Source organism: Coffea arabica, chromosome 2e, assembly GCF_036785885.1.
Source record: "Coffea arabica cultivar ET-39 chromosome 2e, Coffea Arabica ET-39 HiFi, whole genome shotgun sequence".
In the NCBI taxonomy this organism is placed as follows: Eukaryota; Viridiplantae; Streptophyta; class Magnoliopsida; order Gentianales; family Rubiaceae; genus Coffea; species Coffea arabica.
The window spans coordinates 7629885-7648937 of NC_092313.1; the positions used below are offsets into that span (position 1 = coordinate 7629885).

A 19053-nucleotide genomic window follows, 5' to 3' on the forward strand; every position below is an offset into this window, starting at 1 on the left:
ATACAGAGAAAAATCCAAGAACTTAGAGCTTCTATTATGACGTGTACAAGAAAACGAACAAAAGTAGCGCATACCATTTTAGATACTTTTGAGTCGGTATAGCTCCCTTTGCCGCCATATCTCGTGTTCATTTATAGATTTCCAGTACTTTTTTTATTATGTAAATTCCTGATGCAAGAAGACAGTGAAGATCTTTGAACCAAACCCCAGAGAATTGATGAATAATGGAGAACAATTCTCGAGGTAGAATGGTGAATTGTATCGAAATGAATTAGAGAGAATACAGAGATACTGTGAAAGAGTCAACAAGTCAAAAACTGACTAATTTCCTATTCACGATTCCTTCTCGGTAGCTGTCCAATTGGTAATTGTTTTTGCCGCCTCAGCACAATTAGTTGTTAACTAACAAATACAGAAACGTAGCTGCTTATGTAGCCAACTACTAATCAAGATTAATCATCCTATTCCACGACCTCCCTGCCTCATCAGATGGTTCTACTTCTTGATGCATCATCAATTCCTTGCGTTTGTGATGGTTCTGGGAGAAGGGTGTGGTGTCTGTGGCGACCAGAGCCAACAAATAGCAGATAAGGAGAAAGGTTAGGAGGAACATGGAGTTCAGAGAATTATTTTGCTAATTTCCAGGTCAGACAAGGATGCCACGTCGTTTTGCACGTTGGAGTTGGTCCTTGCCTCCTTGGCTTTGTACTATCTGCTAATCAGCCTTTTTACTTTTCAACTATTTGGCGGTAGGGAAAACATATAGAGTCACTTGCATATGGAGAGGTCTTTTCAAAGTTCAACTAACATAAAGAAGTAAAAAGATGCCAGCACAAACTAATTCTCCATATAACTTACAAAACTTTTAGTGCCATTTTTACCTCTGCAATAAGTACAGAAAAATATTTAATCCTATAGTAAAAGAAAAGGAATGAGTATTTGAAAGATGCCTAAATTTTTGTCCCCTGCCCAGACATGCTCATGCTTACGAAGGACCAGAAGCACTCTCGGATTTAGTGGTGGAGTTCATCGTACCCACCAACTTCCGAAATTTGAGTTCATGTTTGGAAATTGCCAATTTTATATTTTAACATGAATGTGCGAAGGTTCAAATGGGTGTTCCAATGGCCACTTGAGTACCATCTTCTTCTATTTAGATAAGATAATACATCTTAGAGAAGATTTAATCCAACGCTAAAAGAAGCTGGAATGAATATTTAAATCATACTTAAAAAAAAGTTCAGTCCCTGTCTAGCCATATTCATTGATGACGCCAAGGACAAGAAGAAGATGTACTTTCGGATGCGCCGAGGAGCTCCTCCAAATAGTCAGTGCCTAAATCTTCCAAAACCAATACATTATTATTATTATCATCATCCAAGCCCATCAAAACTTGACTTCTCTTTTTGCTCAGTGCATTTCTCCTGTTCATGGAGTGTCGTTTCTTCATCACTAAAACCGGAGAGCAACCCTCTTCAAAACCATACTGCATCTGCTTCAACGACTCGTAAACTACCTCTACCGGAAAGTTAAGAACCGCCGCGTGGCCGCGCAATGCAAATGCAGCTTGATCATAGACTAAAGCTGCTTCTTCGGCAGTGTCAAACGTTCCTATCCACACTCTAACGCCGTTTCTAGTAGAATCCCTGATCTCAGCTGCATACTTCCCCCATGGCCGCCTGCGAACGCCTCTATAGCTAACTTGATTCATTGGCTCGTCATAGTCATTTTGTTGAGCACATTCCTCTTCCTCCTTGATACGGCTGGAAGATGGTGCGTCCATGGAGTTTCCGCTACCTGCAGCTTCTGATATGACTCGAGCAAGAAGCATTTCCTGAGAGTCATTCTCGTTAAAAGGAAGACTGGACTGACAATGCTGGGAATTGTAGCAGTACATGCTTGATGAAGCTGAGCTTTCGGGAGGGAATTCAGCGAAAGAATGCTGCGGAAATGATGAATAATCCATGAATGAGTTCAAATTGTTAAGGTTTACGACTGAACCACGATAGATAATGCGATTAGAACTGAAAATCAAAGACGGGGTTTATCCGTTATATATAGGTACGAGGCACACGAACGGGAGGAATTAAAATAGCTTATCGGTGACATTGACAACAATAATTTGATTGATACACTTGGAATTGTTTTAACCCAACCAAATTGTGGTCTTTGTTTCGGCCACAAAAAAAAAAAAAAAAATCTGGTCTTTGTCCCATTTGAGGGGTAGGGAGTGGGACCTGAAAGACTTTGCTATGGTCTAGGGAGAAAACTGGAGATCAACGGACACGTGAGTCAAACGACTCGGTGGACTTGGCGGCCAGATCAGATGAGAATTCTGTGACGTCATTGTTGATGATATATTTGGCAACTATTAATCTATTATAGCAACGCAATCATCACAATTCCTATTCCGGTCCACTTGGCACTTTGTTGCAGGGTCAATCACAAATTTTGTATCAGCATAGGAGAATGTATTGCTGACCAAGTGGGCCTATTTAATCCAAAGTCTTTTACGCCTCAGTCAAAGTGGTTAACAATTACTCCATATGTTATTTTGAATGAATTAGGATTTTTTTTTTCCCAATGATAACGTACCTATAGTCTAATCTATGGAAGGGAAGTTTAAAGATATTGTATAAAGGGTTAACAGGTATACAGAACGGATTAGACTAAAGAAATATTCTGACACCTTATTTAGATTTTTTTCATTACAGGTGAGTTTGAATATATATATATATATATATATATATATATATATATATATATATATATATATAATGAATTCAGATCTTAACAGTGAGGTGGAGCATGCTTTTAACGTGCAATTCCTTAGCTTTAATGGCTGTATTTATTCGTGACTTTCGCTGGCAAAAAATGTGTACAAAGAAAGTGTGAAACCGACTTAATTAATTAAAACGCTGTTAATAACTTTCCCTTCATCTACTTTTACCCTAATCTTGTGTCTCATCTTTGTTGATCAGTTACAAGTGGATTTCCCCATAACACTAGTATAATTCTCTTCTGTAAAGATTCTAGCCAGTTAGTGTAACATATATGTATGTTTTCTATATGTAATTGCAAGTAAGTTCCATTTGTCACAATGTTTTAACTCTTGAGCCTCTAATTAAGAAGCGCATTAACTATACTAATCTTTGTTCTTGGTTGTCATTTTAGGAGTTTAATTGACGTACGTTCAAATGATTTTTTTTTTCAAAAAAAAGTGTTTATAAGTAATTTTCCTACACTCTATACACTTGAGTGTACGATCGTTGATTCAAGGTACATCACTTCCCATAAATTAATGCGTGAAACAAACTCTATACAATACTGACCCTCCAAAGAGGGGATTAGTTAATTGTACCTAAGATGATTGACATGTTAGGAGTACCTTTTGGAGTGAGTGTAGTTAATAAGGAAAAACACTTTTTTCTTTTCCAAGTTGGAAATGAAAGGAAAGATTGGTGGCTACAAACTAACACTGTCAAGATCTGAATTCATTAAATATATATTGATAAAATGGACAAGCAGATGAAACTAACCTTGAAGCTCTAAATTATATTAAAACAGAGACATTAGATTCGATTATTGGCAACATTTCACTAGAATAGATCTGTGCTTGAAGGTCAAGACGGCTACACAATTGCCACATTTTTTTGGCTTCTCAACGTTATTATTGTGGAGTGTTGAAGATCCACCGTTCTTACTTTTAAAAAATATGTTAGACGCTTTTGACTACCTTTTGGATTTTTAGGAATGTGTTTTGAACCAGTGTAAGATGAGAAATTGACATTTTGTACATTGGCCCCAAGGCCAAACATTCGTATATATAATCTGACCACATCAACACGAGATGAATAGATCGGGTAGTCTATCATTTTCGGTGTCCTGAGTCCCCCGATAGTTTCAAGTTGACTTTAGATAAAATCGTTCCTTAGAACTTCTTAAATAGCAGCCTGCCTTTACAGGTCAGCAGTGAGGAAACGTGATTACGTCCGTAGATGTGTTCAAATCCTTGGGGCTATAAAACTTCAATAACATTTGGATTTCTGCTGTGGGTTTGTAATCTCCCGCGGCGTTTGGCTGATACAAAATGAAATTTTTGCACTACATGAGAAAAGTAATGTTAGAAAATTCAATATTCTAATATTTGACAGCTGTTTGAACGGAAAAGGAATTCGAAGCTTGTAGAACCTGGAATTAATATGCAGCTTAGTGCCTTAGTCAGCAAACTATAAAATAAAATAAGTAACGAAAAAAAGAGGGCTCCAGGAGGAATTGCTGTGCCACCAGATATTGTAGCCTTAGAACAGATAGCAATTAAAAATTCTGGATAATCGAAATGTTTTTTTTTTTTTTAAAGTAAGACAATAATCGAGGTGTTTTCAATATTGAAATGATTTGTAAAGAATATATGCACAATTTTAGCTCAAATGAATTGACAACTATATATAAGTACTCTAAGTAAAACTAATTTGAGGGTTGATTGGATTGGTATATATTATAATAAAAAATTCCAAATTTAGATGATTTTTAAAATTTGGAAGATAGTACAAATTGAAATTTTGAGGTGCGAAGTGATATTTACAAGAACAACAAAGAGGATAAAAAATTAAAGAAAAACTTATACTAAGCGACGTACGTGCAACTCCTCAAGCACAGAAACAAATTAAAGAATATCTCATCTCCTTGATTAATTTTAGAGATTGCTATCTTTGTGTTTATTATTTAGAAATGCCGGCCATGATTTGAAACCTACAGTACTTATCAAAGCTGCACAGAGGTCGGTGAAACGATTAATAAACCTCAAACTTAATTATAGCTAGTCGTCCATGTGTGGAATTCCTTTCTCGTGCAAAATTTTGCAGATGGAAAAAGCCAAAAGGGAAAAACAAAAAAAAAGAGAAGAAATTAAGAATTCTTTTAGATACTTTACGAGAGTGAGTATACATGCGGTGCATGAACCTGTTATCTTCATGCAGACGAGGCTCTGTTGCTGCATCAATCTTCTCACATTTTTTCCTCAATGGTGTCTTGAGCAATATTTGACTCGTGGACCCCCTGGTCACTTTCAATGGAAAAATACATGACTGATTTTGTTCATTTACAAAGTCTAGTTTAAATGTGTTGATACATTATTATGCTCCAAAAAAAAAAAATAACTTAATATGAAAAACAAATCCCACTCCTCTGGTAAACAAATTACGCACGGATGATGTAGCTGGTCATTTTTGGTTTGATAATTATCATCATATAAAATTTCGACCGTATTTATGTGATTGTAAAATGGTAATTAAACAGGTGCAAAAAAGTGACACAACACCTACTGGTTTAATTACTCCATTTACCGAATATTCTGTCCAGTTAAGTGAAATTAAAATTAACTGGTGCATGCATAACTAGTTAGTTATTGGAAGTTATTATGACACAAGCAATATATATCCAACAGAATTTCCAAACATCTCCAATATCATCTCATAAACCGGATGTTTTATGTAATCAGCCAACTTACGTTTACGTAGATTGATCGATTAGCTAAAAGTGCCAAAATGAAACAAAGGAGTTTCAATATTGATGGGATCATCTCTCTCTCTCATGGGAATTAGTGGTCAAGGGATGATTGCAGCCATCGACATTCATCATTCTTCAAGAGACGTTTCCAAAGAAAGTCTTTGGAACCCTTTGATTTCTTGAGTGGGTCAAAAGGAAAAAGGGGAAGTCTACCAAGTTCCTATCCCCTCTTCATGAGTCTTGCCATGCTTCAAACCTCTGCTCAAAAAAGTTTTGGTCAAAGATTTCAGCAATAAAGTAGATTAAAAGGCAATCGGAGCTTTGAATTCACACTTCGTGCTCAACACACGTTTGGAAATTTTTTTACATTTTTCTGTAAAAATATTTTTCGATCGCATTTTTTCTTCATATATATTAAATCGTTACAGTAAATTTTTCTCAAAAAACTCTAAAGAAATAGTAATCCAAATGGTATGGCGCTATCTATAGTATATTATGCCTTTTTACCTCAACTATAATTCCCAACCCGGTAAAAGTAAAATGATTTAATTCCGGTGATTTTCTTGCTCTTATTGCTTTACAGAAGATGCTCCGTAATTTTGGTTTTAACTCTAAAGTTAAAGCTTCAAGAAAAAAGATATATTGCGGAGAAGCATTGATGTTATGTAAATCATCACATTATACCAATCAGGATTCAGGAAAGAAGAAAATCTCTGGTGCTGCTGCTACAGCCTAAAGGGCCTCAATGAGCAATTTCCTCTTTGCTATAAATAGTACAATGACGAATTCTTATAAATAAACCGAAAAAGAGAAAGGACAAATATGATACTGTTTTGGTCAACTTTCGGTCATATCAGGGGGAGTTAAGTATAAGCATTGGGATTATAAGATCTTGCTAGTTGGGGTTAATGCAACGTACATTACCAAATACGGTCAAGCAGAATTAAACCTCTGTTTAGGACCAATAATAAAATTTTTTAAAAAATGGATATATTTGAACGATCATTTTGGTCCACCTAAACGAAGAATCAAGGTTCCCTAGACTAGAACCATCACAATGATTAAGAATACAAACCTTTCAACTTCATGGATGATGAGCGAATGGTATCAAGTCTTGTCGTGTTTATGTAACATAGCTAGAGGTGGCAAAATGGGCGGGATGACGAGATTTGCTTGTGTTCGAAATGGAACCGAATCATATGGGTTTGGGGCTAATCTTACCCATATGTGTTTTGGAACTAATTTGGGCGGGATCACTTTGGGATGGGTTTAGATTGATCCCGCCCAATACCCAAATCTATTTTCTATATTTTTTTCCTTTAATTCTTTTTTATTTTTTATATAACTTTTATATTTTTATTTATTAAATTTCTTTTGATCTTATCATGAATTTATATTTTTCTGAATTCATTTACACTCTAGAACGATCAATAGTTACTTTAAAAAGACATAACATTTTGGTAAGAATGAACATATCTTCTCCCTGGATTAAACCAAAAATTGGATTAACAAATAAAGGAAAAGATAGATATATAGTCATATTCCAATCTTACCCATAATGTTGTCTGACACAAGGACTAGAAATAGGATTTTTTAACACCAAATTCATTCTTACTGACATTCTTAAAATTTCCAAAATTTGATACAAAAGAAATTCACATTAAATGCTAAATAAAGCTAGCACAAAAACAAAGAAACTAATTAAAAATTGATAACAGGGTTGCATATATAAATCTATGTAGATAGTTCAACAATTAGCATAAAATCAACATAAAGGGTGCCAACAATTGTTAGTAAAGCATTGACTCTTGTAGACACCAAAATTTTACCAACTCATTTTATTTTTATTGTTATCTTTATTTTTTTTAAGTTGTTTAAATGAAATCATTTTCACTTAATTGGTTTTCTTTCGTAGGAAAGTGAAGAACGAAAGAAAATGGAAGTGAAAAAAATCAGATTTTTGCAAAAACAAATCAAAGATGAATTTTTGGATAAATGAAATTTTTTGGAAAGATATTTGGGCCCAATGGGTATCCAAGTATTTCCCAACATTTCCCATCAAATAATGGGTACAATTGGGATGCATCTCATTTTAAATCCAGTATCAAATTACAATACCCATCCTGCCAAAAGTCCTTTTAGGCATGGGTAATCCATTGGAATTTGGGACAAATTGCCACCTCTAAACATAGCTAATGCTTCTTGTGATTACATACCACCCGTTTGGTTTGCCCAAGGAATGGCAATGACTATAGCTCTTAAATGGTAATGATTTACGAGGAAATTCTTCACGTGAAAACTAATGTTTGGTAGCAGTAATTATTGTGGTTAGGGTTGCAAACGAATCAAACTACTCGTGAACCGATCATGAGCGGTTCAAGTCTGAATTTCACTCGAGATCGATCAATATCGAACTCGAGTTGACCAAGTCGAACTCGACTTAAAAAATACTAAATTCGTTAACTCGCGTGCCGGCTCGAGTTTGATTATATATATATATGTGTTATTTTAATAGTAAAATTACATATATATCCCTAATATTTTATTATTTGTTAAGAAAAATTATTATTTTATTTATTTTTAAAAATAAAATAATTAATTTTTTATTTTTTTAAGCTCGAACTCAAGTTTGACATTTTGATCTCGTCAAGTTCGAGTTTGAGTTCGAGTTTCGTAAAATTATATTGAAACTCGGCTCGATTAGGTTGAATCTCGTTTACACCCCTAGTTGTGGTATAGGAATCAACCTCTTTTTAATTAATTTTTCATGCATTATGTTCTGTTTTGTCACCAAAAACATTCGGTGCGGTTGTCGAAGAAAATAGTAACAAAGTTCATGACTGTACCTTAAATTTCATTTTAAGTTGCTCAAATTTCATCTCAAGTCTCTTGCTTTATAACAGAATCAACCAAAAAAAAAAACCCAAGAGATGAGGGCCAAAATCGTTACAAATGCCTAAATCTATTGAAGTTTGGGATTCAAATTTCATGATTTATAAGTAAATCAACAAAAAAATAACAAATGAGAGCCAAAAACAACCATACATATTTTAGATCCGCCAAAATTTGTCTATGAATCCCAAGAAAAAAGAAATCCGTCATTACAACAGCACGACCTCTGTCTAGACTAAATTGAGAGCAATGCAAAAAAAAAAAAAAAAAAGAGTAATATGTTGTGGAGGGAGAAAGGAGACGTATACATCGATGAAGATGCAATTAGAAGAAGCAAAACAAGGGGATGAAGATGAAAAATTTTAAAAAAAAAAAAAAAAAAAGGGTTGCAGAATGAGAAAGGCCTCAAGCCTGCCACACTTTTTACTTATTTGCGCGTTCATTCCACTATCACTACCAGGCTTTGTGCATTGAGTACCCAGGCCCAAACAAAAGCAGAGCAGATTAGCAATCACCTGTAACTCTTAAGGCGGACCGAGTTTAAACACTTAAGAAGCCCAACACATACTCCCTCAGGTCCATGGGTTCCCTGATCCATCATTCGTTTAGCCAAGAATTTGCATATTACTACTACTTTTTAATTCCCGGAAAACCCCAACTTCATTGGGTTCAATTTGAGTATCTCGTCGTCAAGTGTTTAAGAAAAATTTTTGACCAAAAAAAAATATCAAGCAATAATTGACATTATAAATGCGGACATTAACATATAAAATTAAATTCTATATTCAACCGCAGCAGACTCTTGCTAATTGAATGGCATCTCTTGAATGGTTGATAAGATTGAAAGACTAATCAAATGATTCAAACACAAGTTAAGCTTGTTCTTCAACTAATCAAATTAAACATTTAAAATTATTAGTAATTTGTGTAAGAAAAGTTTCAATTTAGCAAAACTTGACGACGTAATTACATTAAAATTTATAAATCTTACATATAAAAAACTCGAGCTACTCTAAATCGACTGGATGGAGCTGGTTACAGGAAAAATCTGTTTTTGCACCTGCACATTCTATTATTGGAAACGAAGGAAAAAAAAATGGAAAAGAAAAGGGGAAATTCATAAATAAGGGTGAGTAATAAATCTCTTGGGAAGTGGACGTTGTCACCTTCAAAAAACCTCTCAAAAGTCATCCGAAATCAGATAAGGTTTCGCCTTTCTTCTTCCTCTCCTCCCTTCTCCCAACTCCTTACCTCTTCCCTCCACAGCAGAACCAGCCGAGGCAAATGCTCTCTCTGACCATGATAAACACTGCAAAACCCCTCTCCCTATCCACCCCATTTCTCCCCAGTCTGCTCAACCCTCACAAGCTTCTCCCACCCCTTCCTCGCTCCAAACATCCTAACTCTGTCGTTGCTCTCATTATTCCCCCAAAATCCTCCGCCGCACAACAGCAACAGCTCTACCAACCCTTCAGACCTCCTCCTTCCCCACTTCCCCCTCAATACCGCAATCTCGACACCAACGGCCGCCTTGAGATCCTCTCCAACCGCCTCGGTCTCTGGTTTGAGTACGCCCCTTTAATCTCTGCCTTATTTCAAGAAGGATTCACCCCTCCAACTCTCGAAGAGATCACCGGAATCTCCGGGGTGGAGCAGAACAGGCTTGTTGTGGCAGCTCAAGTACGTGAGTCTTTAGTTCAATCGGAAATAGACCCTGACATCTTATCGTTTTTTGATACTGGTGGGGCTGAATTGTTGTATGAAATAAGGCTGTTGAGTGCTTCCCAGCGTGCTTCGGCGGCCAAATATTTAGTTTTGAACAAATTTGATGCGAGAATGACTCTAGAGCTGGCCAGGGCCATAAAGGATAAGCCGAGGAGGAAAGGCGAAAAGGGTTGGGAGAGTTTTGATGGTGATCTTCCTGGGGATTGTTTGGCATTCATGTATTTTAGGCAGGCACAGGAGCATAGGACTGCGTCGTCCCCGGAATTGTCGAGAAGTGCGTTGGAGAGGGCTCTGCAGGCCGTGGAATCTGAAAATGGGAGAGAAAGGGTGTTGGAGGAGCTTGAGGGGAAGAAAGATGGGGAGGACAAGGATAAAGTAGGCGCAGCTGCTGATAGAGTCGTGGTGCCTGTTGTGAGGATGCAGATTGGGGAGGTTGCTGAGTCTAGCGTAGTGGCGGTTTTGCCAGTTTGTAGAGCAGAGGAGAGGGAAGTTAAGGTGGAGGAGGCGCCGTGGGAGTGCGCAGGTGTAGGGGATTTCGGAGTAGTGGAGGCAGAGAAAGGGTGGAGTAGGTGGGTGGTGTTACCGGGGTGGGAGCCGGTGGCTGGTTTAAAGAGAGGGGGAGTGGCCGTGGCATTTAAGAACGCGAGGGTGTTGCCGTGGAGAGCGAAGAAGTGGAACAGAGGGGAGGCAATTCTGGTGGTGGCTGATAGAGGGAGGAAAGGGGTAGTGACTGATGATAATTTTTACTTGGTGGTTGGTGGAGGGAATGGCAGTGTTGGGGAGGGGTTGAAGGTTGAGAGAGGATTGGAATTGAAGGAAATCGGTGTAAAGGAGAGTTTAGGTACTGTAGTTTTGGTGGTTAGACCGCCAAGAGAAGAGTACGATGACCAACTAAGTGATGAAGATTAGGAATAAGACACAGGGTTACAGTAGATAAAAAGATTGTCAAGCTGGAGGTTTCCATTAGTCTACCGGAGGAACAAGATCACACTGCACATATCATATTCATCCTATTCAAGTCAGAAATGTGCTTATAATTTGTGTTGCCTCGCTGATGGTGGAGGCCGCTGCTTCAAGCTGGTAGCATTTATTACACTTTTTCCTACTTAGAGAGTATTCTGAAGTCAGTGTAAGAAGGTGCAAGCTTGAAATGACTAAGTTGCCAACTTGCCATATGCAGAAGAATTACGCAACACATGCCAAAGGAGGAAATAAAGCGAGGAAGAGATTTGGTTTTTGCTTCTAGCTCGTAGGGAATACATACTATTATAGCATTGTCCATTGTTAATGGTTGGCTTCATGGTGTTCACATCTTGCTTTTGTCATCTGAAGCCGCTACTTCCAGTCCTGTCTTTTTTTTTTTTTGAAAAAAAAGAGGACTCTTTGATGCACACTTCAGCATTAATCTTAAAGTCTGGAATAGGATACAGAAAATTGAGAGATTCACCCATAGTAAAAGATGGGAGCAGATTAGGAGAATGATGACACATCAGAGATCTAATAACCCTAGGAACTGGTTATGCAAACATTATTATGCTTACTTTTCTGCACTAGACTTTCATTTGTTGAGCTAGTTTTTCCCCCGGTTTCTGAAGCAATATTTTAAAAAGCTACTACTCATTCGACTGCACCGACTTTCACTGGATCTAGACGGTCATTGCCCTTTTACTAGCTTTCTGCTGTTGACACAGCTGATGGCTACCGGTCTTTCATTTCCAGTTCATATCAAATACTTTGTGTGCAATAAACATCAATTCATGCTGTGGAAAGTTTTGTTAAAACTCTCAAGTAGCTAATCATCTTATTAGTCATTTCTGGGTCGTAAGCAAGTTTCATGTGAGAAAATTAGGAGCACGCTCAGAATCATTTGAACCTTCCCATCTTCACTATAATCTTCCATCTCCCTCCTCGTGTGTTATGCTGCTTTCCTCTGGCTGCAACAACAATTTTCTACTTCCCTCTCCCTCCAGTGCTCATAACGTATGATGGTGCCACATTATGTGCAATTTGAGAGATGAATGAAGCATGCAGATATGATTAGCTATTCAATGAACTCAATCAAAGAAAAGAACTTAATATGAATATGATACCGGTTGTAGGGCTACCAAACTGAGCTGATTTTTCAGCAAACAAGCCTCTATTATTACTGCAAGAACACTTTAGGCCAACTATACCACTTAAAACCATCCTTTACAAGAAATTGTTCCTCCCAGGTAACTACAAAGCACTAATCATCTAACAAGAACAGAGCAAAATATTTTAGTTTCATTCTCCTGCAAATCTACTTTTGCCTACCTTACTGTTCTTTCATTTCACCACAATCTTCTATTACAACAGCTGAAGAAGTCTTTCCACTGGCTGAGCCCACCTTCTCCATTGCCTCAACCACATTATAACCCTCCACAACCTGCCCAAACACCACATGCTTATTATCAAGCCAAGGTGTGCTAACAGTAGTGATAAAGAATTGAGATCCATTAGTATTTGGTCCAGCATTTGCCATCGAAAGAAGGCCAGGTTGGATGTGCTTCTTTTGGAAATTTTCATCAGCAAATTTCATTCCATAGATAGATTCTCCTCCTGTCCCATTTCCCCTAGTGAAGTCTCCACCTTGACACATAAAGTTTGGAATGATGCGGTGAAAGGTTGAGCCCTTGTAATGCAGCGGTTTCCCTGAAATTCCAATGCCTTTCTCTCCAGTGCAAAGAGAGCGAAAGTTTTCAGCAGTTTTAGGAGTAGTATCTGCAAACAATTTAAACACAACCCGACCAGCCTTCACATTTCCAATCAGTATGTCAAAGAACACCTTAGGATTCGACATTTTCTGTGAGCAGAGATCATATCCGGTCAGTAACACAGCGTCAAACATTACCCGCAAATGGCAGCAGGACAATCCAAATCTCAATCCAAGGTGTGTATAAAATCACATAGATTTGCAAACAAGAACTAGAGTACAACAAATCATATATTCATGTATCAACATTTTACCAATTCATCCACTTCAAGAGTGTTTTCCAAAAGCCCATGCAGGAAGACAACCATTTATACAGACAATACCACAACGAGAACATGAATTTTTCATGTATAGCAGGGGGTACAAAGACCTCGAAACATTCTTTTTATGTGCCAAAAAACATTTTTTTTATCAGAGTTTTTGTAATACTAATAATTATCTCTGGAACAATCAACGACGCACCATTAAAGAAAGATTTTTATGGAAGGTTAATTAAATTAAGGCAAATCAAGAGCATTTCTACACTAATAAGACTAGTGTAACATACATTATAGAACTTAACAGAGACGCATACGGATCAGCGACATTAGTACAAGGTAAATAGAACTAAATTCACAGATCAGCAAAACATTTCACAGTATCATCTGAGGGGAAAATCACTTCAAAAATAGAAAAAGAAACAGCAAGATCAGATTTTTAACGGGAAAAAAAAGAGAAAAAGGGAAAAAGGAAGTGTAAATCCCATGATGAATCCTCTTGACAAGTGCTGAATAGGCCGTTAAAGAGGATACGACGACATGGGAAAATACATTGATATTGCACAATTTTTGAGCTCTACAAGCTTTGCATAAAACCAACCGTAAAGCCTTCGATTTGTGCGTTTCTAATTTCTCTGTCGAATGCAAGAGAGTAGAAGCAACGAATGTGAAATAGAGCAAGGTATAAGAGACTTTGATGTACCTTTATGGCTGAGCGGTAGAAGCTGACCAGCACAAGAAGGGTTTATGCAGAGGTTTAGTATGTATAGTATATATACTGGAACCGAGAGCTTCGGTTGAGAATTGCGGATTTTAGGGTTTGAGGCTTTTATGGTCCTTTGCACTTAGGACCCAACGTTTTGTGCGATTCAACTTTACCTACTCAACTTCAGCTATTTACATTATGCCCCAGTCCCCACATCCCCCATCGGAAAAAAAGAAGAAGAAGAAGTTCGGCCCATGGTATCTAATCAATCAGAGTGGGCAAACAACATAGAAGAAACTCAAGATGAATTGAGAAATCCTCACAAGTGGCCCATAAGTGATGATAAGAGAGAGAGAGAGAGAGAGGAGGGGGGGAAGAGGGTTTTTGAGCGTGTCTAACTTCAAAAAATGTTGTTCAGGGATCATGCTTACGTTTGTTAAACATACAAAATATCGTTTTGGCCAATTGGTTCTCAGTTGTCGGTTACCTCCCACCAATTGATTCTTTGTTCTTTCTTGTTATTATTGGCTGTTCTAAAGCATTCTATTTGGAGTTATGGTAATTAGCAGCAGCAGCAGCAGCACCGGAACTTTCTTCCAATTCTTGTGATCGACAGAACTGAAAGGTTGTGGGGCTGCTGACATGAATATGGAAATATATCAGGGAAAAATCAATTACCGGGAAAAAGATCTCAAGGGCCCAGTAAACCAGTAAGAATGCATTTCAAACAAAAAGATCTCACGAAAAAACGTTTTGCAGTACCAAATAAAGACAACAAACCATTACACTCTTGGAATTAAATTTATATGTCAACACGAAGTTTTCTCCTGTTACCAGTGATGAATGGCAACCATCAATCCATGGGCCATAAAAGTGGACAAATGTTACATCGCAATCAATCGGCAGAGCTAACATATGTGATATGGCCTCTTTTTTCTTAAGGTGTACCAGCATCCAGTGAGCCAGGTCCCACCAGATACACTGGTTGTTGGTTACATTCTTTAACCAAGCCATTGTTCGCAGCGCCGTTCACCACCTCCGCTAACAGAGTGTCGAATGCTTATCTTTTCATTTGCATACTTTTCCTGCAGCCACTCAAAACCATTGACATCAAGTTTTCCAGATACAGATTTGCCTTGCTTCCTGCGAATTTGCTGCTCCCTATTGGAAGCCCATAGTTTGTCGATTGCATCCCTTTGCCGGGAGGTGAACCTTGATATATTGTCAGAGGCATGCTTCACTAAGATGTCAATAACCGTTTGGCACCTGCAATGGGAAAGCCTGTTATGCTCCCCAAAAAGCAAAAAAGCATGCAGCTCAAACATTAAATGCAATAAAAGAAATATGACAAAAGTAGCTTGAACTTGACCATGGGGTTTTGTAGCGTCGTGCAGCAATTTCTAAACAGGAAATTAATGCTTCTCTCTGTCCTCTAAGAAATTTCCTCGCCTCATCCTCTTCGCTCTTTTTATTTTTTGCCACCAACTCTCTCTTTCCCTTTGCTGTATCATCTTTCTTCGACGTGCTTGGAATCAGAGCGTCAAGCCCAAATGGATCAGGTTCTTCTGCCTTTGCTTCAGGTATAGAACTGGCGGAAGTGTTATCCCTATGGGACTCTCCCTGAGCCTTTCCCACCTCTGTTTCCTTCAAGGAAGCAGCTTCTTCTTCGTCATCATCCTTGGTTGCAACAGGAAGACTTGATATGGCTTCTTTTATCCTCCCAGATGCTTTTGAAAACTGATTAGCACCTCAAGAGGAATATAATAATCAGATGAGGCTAAAAATCAAAATTATTGAATGATAACAATTATCAGAGACATGGTATAACATTCTCAGGAACATGAGCCATGACATTATCAGTATCTTCCACGACATGATAGAAGCAAAAATATAGCTACTATACATGACATTTGGACCATAAACAACCAAAATGTAGTGAAGACACTCATATTTCTTTATGATATCATGCTTCCTGCAGCTCCAGATGATATATGAAGACACTTGTATTTCTGAATGACCAGTACGTACACATAACGTAGACTGAAAAATAACATAGCAAATTGAATGACACAAATAATACACAAGCACTTAGTTTGTAGAAGACACTTCGCTTGATCTAATTATATGTTACAGCCAGTGAAATTGAAAAATGCAAAAACATACCACAAAGCTATCATCAGTGAACAGATCATTAGCCATGACAGCCCTTATTGTCCATATAGTAAGAAGATTTTTCTGCTTCTTGTTAAGGCACTGCAAAAAAGCAAATCAAAACAAGTTGACTTTCAATCCTATCAAAGAGCGAGTTAAAGAAACTTTAAAGAACATGAATCACCTCAACTGCATCTTGAGCTGCAGAGAACAAAGCACGATAGTCTGCCCTTAGTGAGGCCTCATTGCAAGTGGTGGGTGATGACATTGCACCTTCAAGTATGGCAAAAAAGTGATCACTAGTTGCAGGGTTAACACTACCAGCCTGAATTAACTGTACAGCAAGCTTTGAAGCCTTGCTAAATTTTGAAGAATTCTTTATGTGGGAAGCTATTTTCTGCATGGCCTCTATCACTTGTGTCTCTGAAGCATCCGTTGTCGTTTTAAATCTCAATCGTTTTCCGGGACCTGGAGCCGGTGCTGAAGCTGAAACTGGAAATCAGAAAGAGCAAAAAAATATATTCACTACCCCAGTGACATCTCATAGAAGTAATTCGTGGCTAAGATAAATAATTATAATAACTAAAGTATCAACGTCAATTCCAGTTCTAGCTGTTAACGTCACAACAAAATTCAAAAGGAGGTTATGAACAAGAACAATTTGATTTGGGTTATATCATAATGCAAAAGTTGATGTTCCAAGTAGCACATAGTACACGTTCCCAACAGAAGCCAGTCTAAAAAGATGGAATAGTGGTTCACCAACACAAAGCCATCAGGATTTCAACCAAATGTAGATTAGACACAGTGAGACTCTAGAGAGCAACTATATACTCTTGCAACAAGATATCTAAACCAAAATAAACCACGAGGCGTAGAAATTCACCGAATATTTAAGACAAAGCATTAAAAATCACCTTGACCAACAGAATCTCATTACCGCAGGATCATCAGAAACCCTAAAATAGAAGTCCAGAAATCAAAAATCAACTTTCCACCAAAAAAAAATGCAAAAAAGCAAGAACCCATCAAGCTTCAACACTTATCCAACCAGACACTTAGCTGAAACACTAAAAAAATGCCCAAATAATTCGATAACTGTAGACCTTAAAGAAGGAATAAATACTCAACCTTTATTAATTGAACAAGGAAATATGAAGTGGTACCTTGAGGTTTAGATTCTTCTCCAGAAGATGGCGGTTTTGGACGTTTGAGAGCGCTCTTGAGTGCTGGAGGCGGTGGTGCTAGTGGTGGGTTTGATGAATGCTCTTTAACTGTTGTTGAAGATTGCAATTCTTGAAGCTGTGTCTGTGATGCAGATGGCGGTGGCAAATCTTGAAAAAGATCACCACCCATAGCTCTATTCCTTCGTTTCCCTCTCTCTTCTGCTATTGGCTTCAGCAACCAATATGGGGTTGTGGCCGGCAGGATTCTGGGCGGTGAGGGAAGAGGGTGTCGGCCTTACGCGGAGTCGCAAGCGTATGTAGCTGATTTGAGTTGGATTTGGACTTTTGACACCTCTTGGGCTTTTTCTGTGGCAGGAGGTCTCGCGGACATATTGGGCTTCCTATTTGTGTAAGCGGCGTTATCGGAGTTTTGTCTCTTAACCCCTGAAATTTTTTGACAATTTTGATATATTCAAAGTTCCATTATGAAGTCAAGAATTATTTAGTGTTTCCCTCAAAAAAAAAAAAGAATTATTTGGCGTTCGTCTACTTATTTGGTACTCTAAGGTCATACAATAAGAAATGAGCAGGTTATTATTATTATTATTTTTTGGCGTTGCAATTCAAGGTTTATGGTAATGTTGAAACTCTAATAGTAAGCCCAAATTCTTTTTTTTTTTTTAATGCCTATATTTTACCATAGAGTATCAAATACAAAAAAAAAAAACTCTTTTATTTTATTTTACTCTTGGGAAACTCATTTGATCAAACCACCTAATCTTTTTTTATATAGATATTTATCCCCTACCTGTGTTATTGGGTACTTTCTACAGAAAATTTTATCAACCAAGTGTCTAGGTTGTGAATTGGAGAGTAATTGGATATTCTACTATTACACTAGTTGGGATTTCACATTTTCAAAGATTTCAATGAAATCTTTAATTTTCTGGTTGCAGATTCCGAGCCAATCAATCAATAAAGTAACACCACTAAAATATCCCTAAGGCAGCATACAGAATCATTACTTTGTAATGCAATCTGAAAATTAGCAAAAGAATCATTACTTTGTTCTCCATTGGACCATTATACTTATGCTTATTTTACATGCGCATCATTCTTTTTGTTTATCAAGGAAAGCAGAAGATGCAGAAACGACAAAGTTCATCTTCGTTTGCTTGATATGAGCCACTTCAATAATTCCTATATATTCTCAAACGTTAGAATAAGTTATTAAGAAGAATTATTCTGTAATCCTCCCATTTACACCAATCTCTCGTATTTAGCAGCTGAATCACTTTACTTACAACAAGCAGAAAGTAGAAGATGAATTTTATAAGATCGAGTACAATTCTACTTGAATCTATTGGATGAATTGTTCTCTTATCCATAACTAAAAAGAGATAAGACGATTTTTCCTTTTTTTTTTGTGTTAAAAGGAATTTTTCTAATACATGGGCACTCGATGTGAATATATCCAATCACAATTATTATGCTCTTTGCATTTAACTTTTTAGTTAAAAATTAATTACATGTTTTAAAAAATGAATATCTAAAATCCCTATTAACAATTAGGCACCTGTTAGCCGAATCGTTAATACAATGACGAACCATTCGACATTTTTATTTTATTTTTGGCTCCTCCTAGATCTTAGTACTTCAATTAAGCTTTTTTACACATCCTGCTCCACATGATCAGTACAGTACATGCCAAAGCCAAACTGCATCCTCATAAAAAACCCCAAAAAATAAAAAGTAAAATAAACATTATTGACTTGAAGGCTTCTAATGCTATATATAATCGACTAAGAAGACAAGTGTTATATAGAAATCAAACTTCCTTCTCTAATGTCCTTCTGCGTTGAAAAATGTATAGGTCGATGGAATCTGATAACGGAGACGCATGTACAAGTGATT

The 19053-nt window shown here is 37.3% G+C and overlaps 4 protein-coding genes across 4 annotated transcripts; 1 reads left to right on the forward strand and 3 right to left on the reverse strand.

Moving 5' to 3' along the window:
- Positions 1-1261: 1261 nt before the first annotated feature.
- Positions 1262-1966, reverse strand: LOC113729749 (ethylene-response factor C3). Its single transcript, XM_027253992.2, has one exon. The coding sequence runs from the start codon at positions 1964-1966 to the stop codon at positions 1262-1264; it is 705 nt and encodes a 234-aa protein (XP_027109793.1).
- Positions 1967-9542: 7576 nt separating this feature from the next.
- LOC113730610 (rubisco accumulation factor 1.1, chloroplastic) lies at positions 9543-11516 on the forward strand. The gene has a single exon (XM_027255411.2). It carries the CDS (start codon positions 9685-9687, stop codon positions 11032-11034), a length of 1350 nt encoding a protein of 449 aa, XP_027111212.1. The 5' UTR covers positions 9543-9684; the 3' UTR covers positions 11035-11516.
- Positions 11517-12218: 702 nt separating this feature from the next.
- LOC113730611 (peptidyl-prolyl cis-trans isomerase CYP19-3) lies at positions 12219-13961 on the reverse strand. Its single transcript, XM_027255412.2, has 2 exons — positions 13820-13961; positions 12219-12949 (listed from the first exon to the last, which is right to left on the reverse strand). The coding sequence occupies exon 2, from the start codon at positions 12944-12946 to the stop codon at positions 12422-12424; it is 525 nt and encodes a 174-aa protein (XP_027111213.1). The 5' UTR covers positions 12947-12949; positions 13820-13961; the 3' UTR covers positions 12219-12421.
- A 557-nt stretch (positions 13962-14518) lies between these two features.
- On the reverse strand, positions 14519-17500 carry LOC113730612 (uncharacterized). Its single transcript, XM_027255413.2, has 5 exons — positions 17140-17500; positions 16158-16465; positions 15986-16075; positions 15192-15559; positions 14519-15088 (listed from the first exon to the last, which is right to left on the reverse strand). The coding sequence occupies exons 1-5, from the start codon at positions 17327-17329 to the stop codon at positions 14824-14826; spliced, it is 1221 nt and encodes a 406-aa protein (XP_027111214.1). The 5' UTR covers positions 17330-17500; the 3' UTR covers positions 14519-14823.
- Between the last annotated feature and the right edge of the window lie 1553 nt (positions 17501-19053).